We start from the raw sequence: 14,399 nt of genomic DNA on the forward strand, positions 1-14,399 counted from the left end.
GAAACCCTACTCTTGGTAATAGCCATATCTGTGAATGAAAGAAAAATCTGTAAAATGAATGATATTCAAGAAAAACATGATCTTCTCTAAGTTAAAAATACATTTAAATTTGCAAGTTGATACGGAATGTACAGGTCTTGTTCCTGTCAGCTGCCTGTATTAAATCATGTGGCAGTTTTAGCTTTGTGTTTAGGATGGGAAAAATAGTTCTGTCAAAACAATAACAGCATTTATTATGCAAATATCCAATAAGCAGAACTTTTAAGTCTTAAGACTAGTTTGTCAGCTTCTGGTGTGCATTTTGTAAACAGGCTCTCAACAGGATTTTAGGATTGTGGAGTAAGAGGGTGGGAACTAATTCATCCTTCCTGCAGGCACCACTGGAGCATGCACATGCAGGTGTCTTACCTGTGTGGTTTAAGTGCAACCTTTACAAGCCTTTGTGCTCCTCTTTTTCAAACTACACGTGTGCAAATTAGGGCAGATTAATTAAAATGCATGTACACACGCAAAGATGCACATACATTCACTGTCCCCTGTGTGTACATTTACAAAGACTTTTTGGCAACTGAACCCTATGTAGTATTTGGGACAATTTTAATTTTATTGCTGCATCCAAGTATACAAACCTGCCTTACCAGCACTAGATGGCTAAGAGAGGTGATGCTAAATTTATGTATTGCAAAAGGAGACTCGAGTTGCCTGGTTTCTAAATCCTGCTTCTTTTTCTCTTTCTATGGGTTATTTTAATACTCTCCATTTAGCAAGTGGGGAAAGCAGCATTACTTAATACAGCTCACCCGCACTAATGAAGTTGGCAGCCAAAGAATTTGCATGCTATAATGAGGTGCTTGTGTACAGTAGGTTTTAAAAGAAGAATATATAATGAATTGTAATGGAAAAAAGGTATGGTGGGAACAGATAATGTGGTGAGTGTGCAGTCTGTAAAGACTGCAGAGTTTTTCCCCTCTGAGGACGGCACAGTTTCTTCAAAAATTTTGAATTTGCTCTTTTGTAATCTCATTCAGACACAGGAAAGAGTTCTCATTTCTATGCTGCTTGTCATGTGATTAAGTACTAATCTGTACTATATTATACTTTATTACAACAGATTAAACTCTTGTGCAAGTCCAAGAAACAGGTTAAATGCCTATGGACTTAATGAATTACATTAAATATTAGAAAAAAATGGGTTAAACTTTGAATTTGCTTCAGGGAAAAAATCTTGCAGGGTTCAGAGTTGATTTTAAAGCCTTATAAACAGAAGGAGTGAGCAAGTTCCAGAGGAAGATTGCTGCAGCAGAGGTAGCTTATTCCAGTTTTAAGCTGATTGCAATAATGACCTGGAGTGCGTCCCAACCGCTATTCATTTTAAATTTGAACAATTATGATAATAGGATGAAACAAACAGCAATATCATATTGTGTGGGAGGGTCTCCGCAGAGCTTGAGTGCAAGTCCAAAGGATTTGAGTCTTTGTTATGTGCACTTTGCAGAGAGGGGTGAGGGCTGAACAGGCTTTCTGAGGGGTGGATGCCCTCCAGGCTACGTTGAGCCAGGCTTCCTGAAAGACTCTTGCATACTCATGTTGTTACCCCCTCGTGGTTTGAGTTTGAATAAAGCAGAGAGAGGAGTTTCAATGTCTTGTCAATATTTCTAGACTGAGTAGTAACCTTTTTCCTTTGTTTTGTTAGTTAAAAAAACCTCAAACAAAAGAGCAGGTGCCACTGGGAATTGTGACCTGGCTGTATTCACCAGGTCACATTTTTCCCCATCCGTTAGTCTGTAAATTCCACAGATCAACCTCCTCAGAGCTTGCAAGGTAAAAAGAAAAGTTAGACCTTGAAGAGGGGATAAGAGTTAGAAACACTTGTAACATCTGGAATAGTGGAGATTTATGGCAATGATTTTGATGGTAGAGGAAACAAAAATTTTGAAGCCTCATGATAATGATGCAGAATTCCCCACAATTTGGGACAGTCTCTCTTATTTAGGGAAATAAATACAATTTATGCTGATATTTAAATTTCAAAGCATATTGCATGTTACAGGGATGTCTTTTGATCTATGTACAGAGTATCTGAAGCTCTGAATGCAAATGTTACACTCCTTGCTATTACTAAGTTAATAAGAGGGAATGAACATAAAAGCAATTAGCATCTTCATGTCCCCAGTCCAAATTAAGCTTTCCCGAGGAACTGCTTTGCATAAACAATATGAATCAAAACTTCTTCCCATGTGCAGAAGAGCGATCAGTTAAATCAAAAGTCCTAGCATACTGATATAGAGGTTTTTGGTTTTGAGGATAATGTAATGAAATATAAGCAGCTGCAAATATGTTTAGGGCTTTTGTAAAAGAAAATAAAATTCTTCCTTGCCTACTTGCAAAAAAGTGGAAAAAAACCCCACCGCCAAAAAAGAAAACACAAACAAAACCAAAACCTCCATATACCTCAACTTGGTACAATCTATTTTTTCGGGGTAGCTTGGTAATTCTGTGTATGCTGTGTAATCTGGTCATGAGAACGTTTCTTGTCTTCCAGCTTTATTGTGGACTTGGTCTACCTGGATGCATGAGAAACTTGCCAACAAATCTTCCTTCTTGGGGTTGCAGTCTGTATTTCAGACTTCCTTGGGATCACACACACCTTGTCTGAACTGAATTTACAAGGACAAAGAATTGAAGCTATTTACTTCCTCCCTAGAGACCTCACGTACAGTGAGGCTGCTTTTCTTTAATCAGAATCAGGCCTCATGAATTTAAGTGAATACTGTAATTTCAAGAGTGGATTCTACATTGTCCAGAAGAAGAACATGCGTGAAACACTAGACTGTGTTCAGTCTGTCTTTGGGCCACAAAATGCAAATATGAGTTCAGGAAAAGGGGTGGGGTGTGAGCAGTCATAAGGTCAAGTTTTAAAGAGAATTTCTTTAACTTATTTATGGATGTTCTTTTGTAAGACAGTTTCTTTAAGATAGGAATCTGTTGAGAAAGCTGTACCAACTGCAAGCAAAATCACTTGTCATTTGAAGAAGCAGAAAAGAGCATTTCCTTGCAGGTACGGCCGAGGTAGAGCCAAGTCGTGTTGCCTCTCCAAGGAAAATCCCTCACCACTCAACAAATTGTCCATCACAACTCTTAGTCCTGGAACTCTGGAAAAAATTAACTGTACGTTTTCTCCCATTAAGTGGCTGAGTGGAACTAGTAGTATTTGTACTGTGGAAAGGAAAAACATTACTGAACCTCTGGAAATAACTCCTCCAGTACAGTATTCTGTGGTCCCAGGCAATAATCTTGTCATATTGGAGTGAATGTATAATCAGATGTAATAAAGCAAGACAACTTAGTGCTGAGATAAAGACACAGCACTACCTAGCAGTTGCTTTCTGTAGCTATCAGTATGTAAATTGTTTTGTTAGTATATATAAATCACTTAACCAAAAAGGAATTTACAATAATGTGTTAATTGACCAATTAATAGAATTCCCATTTAAAGTCCGGCAGTATCTTGAGTTTTTCTAGGAAGCAGTGAATGGTTCAGCTTCTTGAACCACGTAAAGTTGTATTTCCAACAAAATGTAGAAAATTGCCCCTCTTTCATTTCAAAGTGTTCTTGGTGGATTCTTTTTCCTCCCCAGCTTGTGGTGGATTTGATGTGTATATTTACTGCAGGAACAGCTGTAGAAACATACAGCAAATTCAGACATACTTTGTCCTTAGTAGCTATTTGGGTGAGGTGGGCAGAACTGTGTAGTCTTTAACAAGCTGTTGGAGAGGCTTCAATGTGTTGCAAGGTGTGTTTGCAGCATGATGCGCTGCGAACTCTTGCATGTGGGGGTTGTGTACGTGTGCTAGCAGTGGAGCTGTCTCATTTACTAGCGGTACTTGAAGAGTAATGATAATTCATAATGTAAAGTAGGAACCATTCAAGGTAACGTTACCCATCACGATCATCAGTACCCCTCATCTCTTGCCTTATTTATATGCTTTTACTGCACCTCACCCTCCCAAAATAACAGATAGCCTTGGTGTCCGACAGAGTGCCGGTGGCTTTACATTTGTCATCCATGTGATTCATACTGGTGGGTCTCGTATGCTGCTGGCTTTTGCAGAAATGTTTGGTGGTTTTGCGGTGTGGAACATGTTGTTTTATAGTGCCTGAGCGGTGGCCAACAGACTGGTTTCGACTTTAACCAGAGCCTGATTCAAAGCAATTACCCTAGGGAACGAATCCTGGCACCTTGCGTCAGTGCTGTTACTGCGATAGACATCAAGAACAGATCCAGGCCACTCTGCAGCTTCAGAGTTAATGTTGCTGCTTTCCTGTGCGGCACTGCTATTGCTGTAGACGCGTTCTTGTTCCTCGTGCCTGCTGAATGGAAGAAAGGTGAGGACCAACTACTTAGCTAAGATTAGAGGAAACGTTTTCAAGAGAAGCACTCAAAACGTGATTCACCTCCAGCTTGTTTGCCTCTTATAATTTTGAGTGCTCTTCATTAACTGAATGTTGTGTGCTATTTTTCCTGTGTAGACCTCTGGGGAAAATTTAACTTAACTAAGAGAAACATGTTAATACAAATTAAATACTTTTCTTTTTTTTCCCCCCTGGGTGACAAGCTGTCTGCCAGTTGCACAGGGGTATTAAACCTTTCCAAATTCTAATTGTTGAATTTATTTTTTTTCTTTAGCAGTGGAAGTGCTTTTCAAGCTGTTCTCAAAAGTTGAGCCCCTGTGTGCTCTCCAGAGTAGCTTATACAGCGGTGGCTTTAACTTTTAATCAACTGATAGCTTGTTCTTGCTTTTTGCTCCACCTCTGGCACTTCAGCACTTGCAAGTTTGACAGTGTTTTGGCGGGACTTCACATGCATATAAGTTCTGTGCAGTCAATAGTCTCTTAGCTGTGTTAAGTTACCTACAACATTGCCAGCTTTCGCAGTATCACTGGACGTGTTCCATGCTGTCTTTTGCTTGCTTGCTCTCCCTACCTCAGGACATGTACAATGTAAGAATTTGCTTGGAAAATATGAACCAAGCTCCAGAGTTTATCAAGAAATCCATATTCCAGAAATAAAACATCTGTAGTCTTATTATGTGTTTGTCTCATGATGTACTACTGAAGACATTCATCATTTTGTTTTGATAGTGGCTACATCTTAGTTGCTCAGTGATGTCATGAGCAACTAATGTTCTCATTTTTTTTTCTGTCAGAGGTGGCATTCTGGGGAACGTGAGCTAAGGAAAATTGATGCTAACGTACTAAAAAGCTTTATAGGGACGTTTTTTGATGTCCGAATGCTTACTTATTTTTCTACTCTATTGGATTGATCCACAGAAGTTATGATTCTAACTGTAAAGGACAACATATAACTGAAGCTATATATAGCACTGCCATTGGTATTGTGTACCACTTGATTATGAGAGCAAGGAGAGAGTAAAGCTTGCCCAAATTTACTGAAGCTATGCCTCCACTTGGAGAAGGGGAGGAGAAAATGATCAGTTCTCTCACTGCACTAAGATGACAGAGTTTGAGTAAATTGGGAGAGAGTTCCTCATGGAACTACCCATGTAAGTGAACTTCAGATGCTGGTTGTGCATGTGAGTCTCCTAAAAGAGTCTGGAAAGGAAAGCTTGTCAGATGTAGGAGAAGAGCCTGCCAGAATGGCCCTAGAGGTCTTCAGTATTTCAGCTCTGGACTCTGGATCCGTATTGCCACTTCTGAGGCACGGATCTCCCAGAAAGCTAAAAACCCTTCTTCTTTTGATAATATACCCATTAAAATGTATACTGTCAACATTTCCCACTGATCTGCCATTGCAATAGCCAGCACCAGCCCTGTCCTGCCCGTTTGAGGAAAGGCTGGAGTCTGAGCAAGGATGAAGTGTCATTTCTGAAGTCTCTTGCTTTTGGAAGCTGTGCTCATCCGGGCCAGGGCAGATGGTGTTATGCTAACCACCTTGAAGATTCATTCATGGTGCTGAAGAAGAACGTTGTTGTTTCTGTTCTTTATTGTGTTAAACTGAGAGCTCAGACTGAGGTACCTGGGGAAATGCAAGTAGTAGAGCAGGAAGAAAGGGAAGTCTTTTATCTGGTCATGAGGATGCTGAGAAACGGTCTCCCTGGTATAACTTGGCATCTAAGACTCAAAGTAAAATTTTTTTATTTTGATGCTTCCTCCTCAAAGTGAAACAAAACTTCTTTTTCTCAAGAGCCTCAAGAAGAGTAGTTGAAAGTAGAAAGCCTGCTCAGTAGTTTAAAGTAGAAAACTTTGTGGGATCAGGATTGAAAAGAAGAGGGGTAATGTGTATTTCCCTCGGGTGTGGGTGAACATAGTGGGATGCAACATTTTCTGTGGAACACCACTCTCTTCTGGGGGTGACAGATATGAAATACTGACATCTGTTGGAGTGCCAGCTTGTTCCCCATGTGATTATCTAAGAAACATATTTTTAATATCCGTGCCCATATGTGACTCTGGGGCTGGACTTCAATTTTTCTCTGAAATACAGGGGCTTTATTGTTATTGTTTAAATTAAGGGCTTGTGTTCTCTTTGAAGTGTAGAATTTTTTGACTTTTGACGATGTGTGATTTAGGTTCTTGTACACTTAACTGGCTAGAAGCTGTTTGGGTAGTTTAAAAAAAAGTGTGAGAAGAGGGAAGCCCTTTCTGCTCCCTCCAGTTTGACTTCTCTCTGGTTTCTGGAGCGGTGCAGAGGAGAAGGAAAAAGAAATATTCTTGTTATTATAGCTTTTAACATTGAACAGCTGCCTTTTAAATTATTATTATTTATTTATTCTTACATGTGCATTCTGGCATGACTCGCAAGTGAGGTAGAGTTCATGGGATTCATCCTCTTCCCTCAGGGACATTTGTCCGCATCAGAGAAACATCACACATTGTGACAGCATTGGCAACCTGTCTTCCGCAGAGGCTCAGCGCTGGAACCGATGGGTAATCATAGATCAGGAGTGAGGCATATTGGCAAAGCTTTCTCATGCTTACGCAGCACCTGCCTTCACTGTGCCTTGATCTGTCCCAGGCCCTTTGTCACAATAGAAGTAGAGGAACCAAATTCACACTCTGCTTGGCATGAGGGAGAAAAGAATTGAGTAATTACTGCATAGTGCTTGTAAGTTCAGCTACAAAACTCCACTGGTGACTTCCAGAGTTAAATCTGTAAGCACCTAACATGCAATGGGAGTGCCCTGATGAGCACACTGTAAGGATAGCTTAAAAAGCACAGTCAAGCAAATAGTCTGATGAAGTTTCTAAATAACACTTAGGAATTAATTTCCCCCTTACCACAATATGTCAACACGCTAGTGTTGCAGAGGACAGTGTAGATACCTATTACAGTATGTTACAACTTCTCTGAAACACAAGCTAAATGGTCATTTGAATTGTATTTCGCAACCAGAGGTACGTTTCAGAAGAACTTATGGTATTGGCAGTCAGCAAACTGGCGGACGAGGGGTGAAGAAGTGCTGCGATCAGTATTCTGATACTCAACTTGCTTGTGCGAAGCAGGATTCTATCCAGATTCATGAAGTCTTTTGGAAGAAAAGTCTCAAACTTGTGGAGGGTTTTTTATGTCAATGCAAAATACTAAGCCTGTTTTTCCTTTTTAGAGAATCTTGCTAAAGGCTGTCTTCACTCTGGTTTGCAGCTTCATTCAATCACATTCTGTTTTTGCTCTTTTAAAGGTTTGGTTTCACTGCAGTATAACTTTCAGCATCTGTAAGAACTCTCTGTGGATCACTGAACAATAGGGGGGAATGAAACCATTGCCAGCTCCGTACGAACTGAAGCCTGTACTTAAAATCTTCTGGGCCTTAATGCATCCATCTAACTTCGAGGTCCTGATTGATCAGTGCTGGGAATAGCATCAAATTCCAGCTGGTTGTGATGTGCCAGGTCACGATTAAACTGTCTCGTTTGGGAAGGGGGAAGGAAAAGGAGATGAATAAATCCATATTTTGCAACTCCTTAAAAAGGCAGGAATCCTGTAACTCTACAGGTGTGGAATAATTTTGGCCACTTACTCCTTAGTGCCCCAGAGCTTTTCTACGCTGAAGTCAGCGAGGAATGGCCTTACGGGATCAAGCCGCTGTTAGAGAAGTTGGGGTATGGCGCTACCTATGATTTTTGTGTATGAAAACCAAAGTATTCAGAGCTGGTTTAGCAAAATTCTGAACTCTTGTCCAAGCTGTGCCCTTGAAAACTGTGCAGTTACATTGCAAATAAGTTTTTGTATATAACTTAGCAAGCAGAAAGATTGCATTTTGTTTCATGCGATTAGATGAGGAATCCCTCAGTTAGAGAAAAGACCTGTCCTAAATGAATCCCTCTCAAATGAATAAATTGCATTAAGGTCTCGAGCATGTTATCTCAAAAATGTTTCTTCAATAAATGCTTCTTTTCTAAAATACTGAAGTTTGGAGTTATTAGATATGTTAAATGCAAGTGCTGTGTAGTGAAGCTTTAGCTCAGCATAGAATAATGCATTTGTTTGAATTTCTCCAAATGCATAAAAATTCTAAAGATTGAATTGCAGATCAGAATTTGGAGGTACTGTAATGTTTTCATATGGCGGTGTGGTATAAGTGAATTCACGAACAAAAACAGAGCAATTTTGTAGGTTTCTAAATTACACTTTATTATAAGGATGGTCACTTCTTGTGTCAAGTAATAGAAAAAAGGAAAAGCTGTTATAAAGGAAATGAGGAAAAATTGTTTTCCTTTAAATCAATAAGCTTATTTCTGAAGTTAGTTTAAAAATCTATGCTCTTCCTTTTCAGTCATATCCCAAACTGCTATTTTGAAAGGTGCTGATGAATTGCTAAAACCACAGACTGGATATTCTGCTGTTATAATGCTTGTTCCTTAATTTCTTTGATGGTTAACACAACTTGCTACTTGCTTATCATAGATAGTTTTACAGTTAATTGCCACCTCCATTCTCTCTCTTTTCTCCCACCTCAATTTTTTATAACTTTCCAGTCTAAAGATTCATGAAAATATCTCCTGAAGCTTAAGAATAATTAGTCTTTTGACTTTAATGGTAGACCTTGAGAAAGGGAATTAGATGGACTTTCCCTGAAGTTTAAATTCTCCTCCATCCTTTACAGCAGAATAGTATGATGTTGCACATAAGCAACCAGAAAAACACATCTTTTTGCCCCATTACATTCAAAACTGCTCCTTAAGGAGAAGCTATTAAAGGCAAATTGCATTTTAAAAAGCAACAACTTTGTTTTTCAAGACAAAAGAATGTGCTCCAAAATCTGAACTGTTAGTGACATTTATATTTTTTTCTTAATTCTTATCTATGACTGAAATGAGGACTGAATGCATGTTTAACGTATTGTACATGTGGCATGTATTAGGCATATATAGTCCTGTGAGAATAAGTTGGGGTTTTTCTCCTTCTTGGGAGAAAATTTCCTGAAAGATTCAATGCACTATATTAGTAATCACTCTTAGACATAGTATGAGGCATTTCATAAATTCTTAACTTGAACCAATAGGAATATAGATTGGCATTTAAGTGTTACAATCTCTAGAGCATTCATTGTAGTTAAGTTAAAATAAGTAATATAGGAAATACGCCAGTTAATAAACAGTTAATGTACAGGTGTTGTTTTAGAAGAGGCCCCGTTGCATTGTTCTTTTTGGCAAGGTTACCCCCTTTCCAATTCATCTATCTGTAAACAACACTCAAATATGAAAGCACTGATTTATTTTAACATGCTGAACTGCTGTTCCTGACCTATATTATGCTGAAACATCTGTTGCCCTAAATTTTTAGGTTTTGAAGTAGTCTAAAGACTACAATATTTAGTCAGGTCTTGCATTGACTTTGTCTGAAATTCCTCTTTGATGTTCATTTTGCTGGAATGATGACTTCAGATTTGACTCTTAAAAACAAGTCTTTCTTTCACTGTCCCAAGGTTTCAGCCCATTTCCTGCCTCCCCTTGTGAATTCAGAAGTTTAGAATTATCTCAGCACTTTGGCCTGTTCCTCTTGGTCACTCAGCTCTGGCTCTGTTCATGTGTATCCTTCTACTGTCTTTGGAACAGTGACCACCTGTTTACTCTTGCTACCGCTCTCATCGTATTTTCAAGAGTCTCCTCATTTAGTCACTTGGATATTTTGAAAAGCATACTGAGCAATAATTCCTGAAGCCTCTAAAAATGTGGAAATATTTTAAAATAGCATCCTTTTAATTCGTGTTAACTTCAAATCATGTTTTCCCATTTGTTTATAAATGTGTGGCTTACAGGATTAGCAATGCAATGTATAACTCCTTAAACAAAATAATTACATGATGGCTTGCTATTTAGTCATTGCATTTCAGCAAAGTTCCTTAACTTATTAGGAAGATTTGAGTCCTGGGAAGTGTTTTCTTTCTCCAGTTAAGACATGGGTGATAATTTTTATTCTGATATGTTTTACAATAATCAATATAAAACACTGAATAGGACAGGACTCAGTCCCTTTCAGATGTCATTTGGTTTCCCATCCACTTTTTTTTTTTTCCCCCCTCCTGCCCTGTGTTCCTCTGCCCTTGGTCTCCAATGGTCTCAGCTCCCTTCTCCTCCCCCATATGTAAACCTGGGGTTTGCCCTCCAACTCTCCCCAGCATACACTCATTTCCCATTGCCATTTCCTGCCTGGGCTATGCATTATATTGAGGTTTGGCCCATTGGGCTTAGAGTAGTTTGACTTGATGCCAGGGAAGCCACGAGAAGTGACGGTCTCGCTGGCTGCTGACAGCTCGTTCCTGAGCAAAGCAGCTGCAGGTAAATTTGGTGCTCTGATGAGAGCAACCCTTTTCTTTTTTCCTCTTTTTTCTTTTTCTCTTTTTTTTTTTTTTTAATTCCATTAGGATATTTGACCTTTTTGAAAAAGGGCAGACATCTTATCAAGGTTTAAGGAAGATGTGAAGTTTATACGATGCCCTTATTGTAACAGCTTAGCAAAACCAGACAGTGGTGTGTTTACCCCACTCTGAGATGAAATTTGAAAAGGAAAAAGAAATCCATGACCAACAGAGGTCCAATATATATGTTAACATATAAGCTAGTGTTCTGGGTTCCCTTCAAAGCCAGTGGAGGAAAATGGGCTCTGTGGGCACGACTCACTTGATATTGAAAATGAAGAGTGCTTATTTCTCAAAGGTAGACATATAAAGTTCAGAGTGCCTTATGTCACTGGAGAATCCCTTCAGGGGTGTGGAGCATTTACTCTGGAGCAACAATCAATAGTAGTTATGGTTTTGAGAAACAAATCTGACCTTTAATTATTGCCTTTTTTTCTTTTTTTTTTTTTTTTTTTAAGCATCAGTCAATCCTTGTGATAAAGTAAAACAGTGGCTGAATAGGTACAGTTGGTTCTCTTCCAGAAATGTTTCTGTATATTTTCTATCCTCTGTATGATGGGAAGTGTGAAATTTTGTGAGGGAATGTTTGTGTTTTCGTAATGCTCGGCTAATTGGGCCCTTATATACAACATAAATATTTTTGGCTGCAAGTCATGCGGACTTGGCCTCTGTTTATTTGTGTTTATTCAGGAAATTGTAACTGCTAATTAGTGATCGTGTCACACTGACAACAGAGCCATTTAATTTTGTTCTCCCCCTTTGGAAGGGGGAGGGAGTGAGAGGGAGGAGGAGGGTTTTAGAGATTTTAGCATAGCTTATTGTCCCCACCGATGAGAAGCTTTGCTGCCCTGTAGCTTGTGTATTGTCCCATAGAGTTTTGGTAGCTTGACCCGCTCTTCAGTCTGTTGGCCCTTGTCTTTCTGCTCAAGCTTGTGCCTGTCTGATGCTAATTAGAGAGCTGTTTTCAGCCGTGTCCTCCTGAAAGCAGGATCTTGTCCAAAGACCGCATTGGTGGTCCCAAACAGAGTGATGCAACGCATTTTCCCAGTTGCCCTAACTGCTTGCACTCTGAGCATTTACCATACGAGACGCATTATGTCGTTATTAAGCGATGAGGTTAAGATACCAAGTGCTCAAACACTGCAGCGCTGGCGTGCTCTCCTGACTAGCTAGGTAACGCATTCATAAAGGAGTATGCTGGTGCCCTGCCTGTCTGCGGTCAAATTCTGTTTTGATTCTTTTAAACGTAGCTGTTGATTCAAAACACTTGAGAGCGCTGGATAAAAGACTATTATATTGGAGATTCAAATAGTGCAAGACTTTGTGTGTGCCAGGCTGCCTTTGCATTCCTCCTAAGAGTAGTGCAGAGGAACTCCTAGGCATTTGATGTCAGGGCTTCACAGAATAACTTGAATATTTTGCAGCAGCTGGATGAATAGAGCCAAACCTGATGTATAAATTACCCTCGAATGATCTGTTTCTACTCTTTCTTTGTCGTGGAGAGCTTGGTTAAAACTATGAATCTTCCCAATAAAATTTTTGGTTTCTGAATAGTTACTATAACGTTGTTACGTTGCACCAGTCCACTAGACTATCCTGTAAATACATTGTCAACTGTATTTGATAGAATATGGGCTTGCCCAAGTGCATCTCAGTAAGATAAGTACAGTCTTTACAAGTACCTCCTGAGATAGCTCGAATGGCTTGGAAAGCACACGAACTAAACCTTCTGTTTATAGTTTTCTGGCTTTTTCATTGTGTCACAATTTCATCATAATTTGAGGAAGGTTGATGGTGGTGGTGTTCAGAAACTGCAGATGCTTTGGGGTTTTTTCCCGTGGTTTTTTTTTTTTGTTTGTTAGTTTTATTGTTCATGCTCAGTATGAGGAATGATGTGATAAAGTTTGCTTAGTAGTCCATTATAAATTGAGAACCATTTTTAAAATCCAAGCTACTTTTCAGTTAGGAAATGCACAAACATTTGTTTCTTTTATCTTGAAGATTGCATTCTGCGTTCATGAAATGAATAATTCCAGAATACTTGTACTCAAAACCAGCTTAAACTGAGTTTTATGTGCATATTTACAGGTGTGTAAAGTTACTTGGTCAAGGAAATGCAGTCTGCAAAAGGTTGAAAAGTGATACAAGTTTTACTTCCAGAAGTTTTTGTTTGTGAGACCTCAGTGCTTTTTTGAGTGAAGTTTGTGAGCAAAGACGACTGTGCACCATCCCCTTTTAATTGGGAGCTGTGGGCCTTATTATTCGGAACTGATTAGACAACGCTAAAAGATCCAGTCAGCTAAGATGGAAAACTTACTTTCTTGCTGAATGTTTTTGAGAATTGCAAATAGCAAACTAGAATGCAGCAGGCTAAGAGTGATTATTAGTGTGTTAAAAAATTGTTGGTATGTTTGAATATTGAGAGTAGTACTATAATAAGCAAATTGCCAACGGGATGGAAAAAAGCATCTCTGGTCTTGAGTCATCTTGTTTGTTCATCAGATAGAAGAAAAATTATAGGAGTAAAAGCTTTTTAGCGCATGTATCTGTGGTTTGTAATGTAGGAACATGGATTTCATGTGTGTGTGCATTTTTTTTCCAGTATCTTTGCCGTGAGTGATTACTGCTGAGCTTTCTGTGATCCTATCACAGCCCCAAATTGCTCTTAAACAGGAAACTTTGTCTGATTGTTTTTTTTTAAAAAAAAAAGAGTGCTTTGGCTGATGGATTTGGCATGTACCATGTCTGTGACTATAGTTATAAGATATCTTATTATTAAGTGAACAAGAGGAAAAACTGTAATATAGAAAAATGTCATGACACATAAGGTCTCTTCAGGTGTTTTTAATCACAGCGCTGCTTTCCTCTTCCTAAAGCAGCATGGAGCTTTTCACCCCTTCATCACTCTCTGGTTTACAGATATCTTCCTGAATGTTACTTTGCTTCCAAACAGCTTCATTTTTACTCTATAAAAAAAAAAAAAAAAGCAGAGCTAGACTCCTCTCTGCTTAGAACCCATGAGTCTCTGAACTTGGTTTTGTTTTCTATTACCTGAAGATTTTTATAAAACATAAAATGCTTTTTAATGCTGATTTCAAAACTAGTATGCTGATGCCATTTGATGTAAGGGCTAGCTTAATAGTTCATTTAAAAATTTCGTGTTCCACTTATGTGGGAAATGTACTGAAATATTTTTCCTCTAAAAGTGGGCAAAACTATGTAAAGACTGGTGTGAAAAATCTCTGGGTTTTTTGAGCTAAATATAAATATAAAGTTAGACTACGGGTTGTTTAAAAACCCCCTGGAACTTGACTACTCATAGCCTTTGTAATTTTATTTTACTGCAGCTGTGGATGTTGTTCTTATCTATGTTGCTAATGTTTTATAGTCTTATTAAACTCTTTGAGTCAATATCCTCCAAGACTTAATGCCACCTACTCCACTTTCTTGCTTCTACTATGAAAACTTTTTTTTTCCTTTTCTAAATTAGAGAGCTCTCTTCCCCCACTAGTTTTGTG

The 14,399-nt window shown here is 38.8% G+C and overlaps 1 protein-coding gene across 1 annotated transcript in view; it reads left to right on the plus strand.

Moving 5' to 3' along the window:
- TMTC2 (transmembrane O-mannosyltransferase targeting cadherins 2) overlaps positions 1–14,399 on the plus strand; it is a 246,136-nt gene that overhangs the window by 37,708 nt on the left and 194,029 nt on the right. Inside the window, exons 2-3 of the mRNA XM_009646330.1 lie at positions 4,156–4,387; positions 7,993–8,122. Of these exons, the coding sequence (XP_009644625.1) occupies positions 4,156–4,387; positions 7,993–8,122 (362 nt within the window). The remainder of the gene's footprint in view (positions 1–4,155; positions 4,388–7,992; positions 8,123–14,399) is intronic.

This window comes from Egretta garzetta, unplaced genomic scaffold, assembly GCF_000687185.1.
Source record: "Egretta garzetta isolate BGI_Z169 unplaced genomic scaffold, ASM68718v1 scaffold68, whole genome shotgun sequence".
In the NCBI taxonomy this organism is placed as follows: Eukaryota; Metazoa; Chordata; class Aves; order Pelecaniformes; family Ardeidae; genus Egretta; species Egretta garzetta.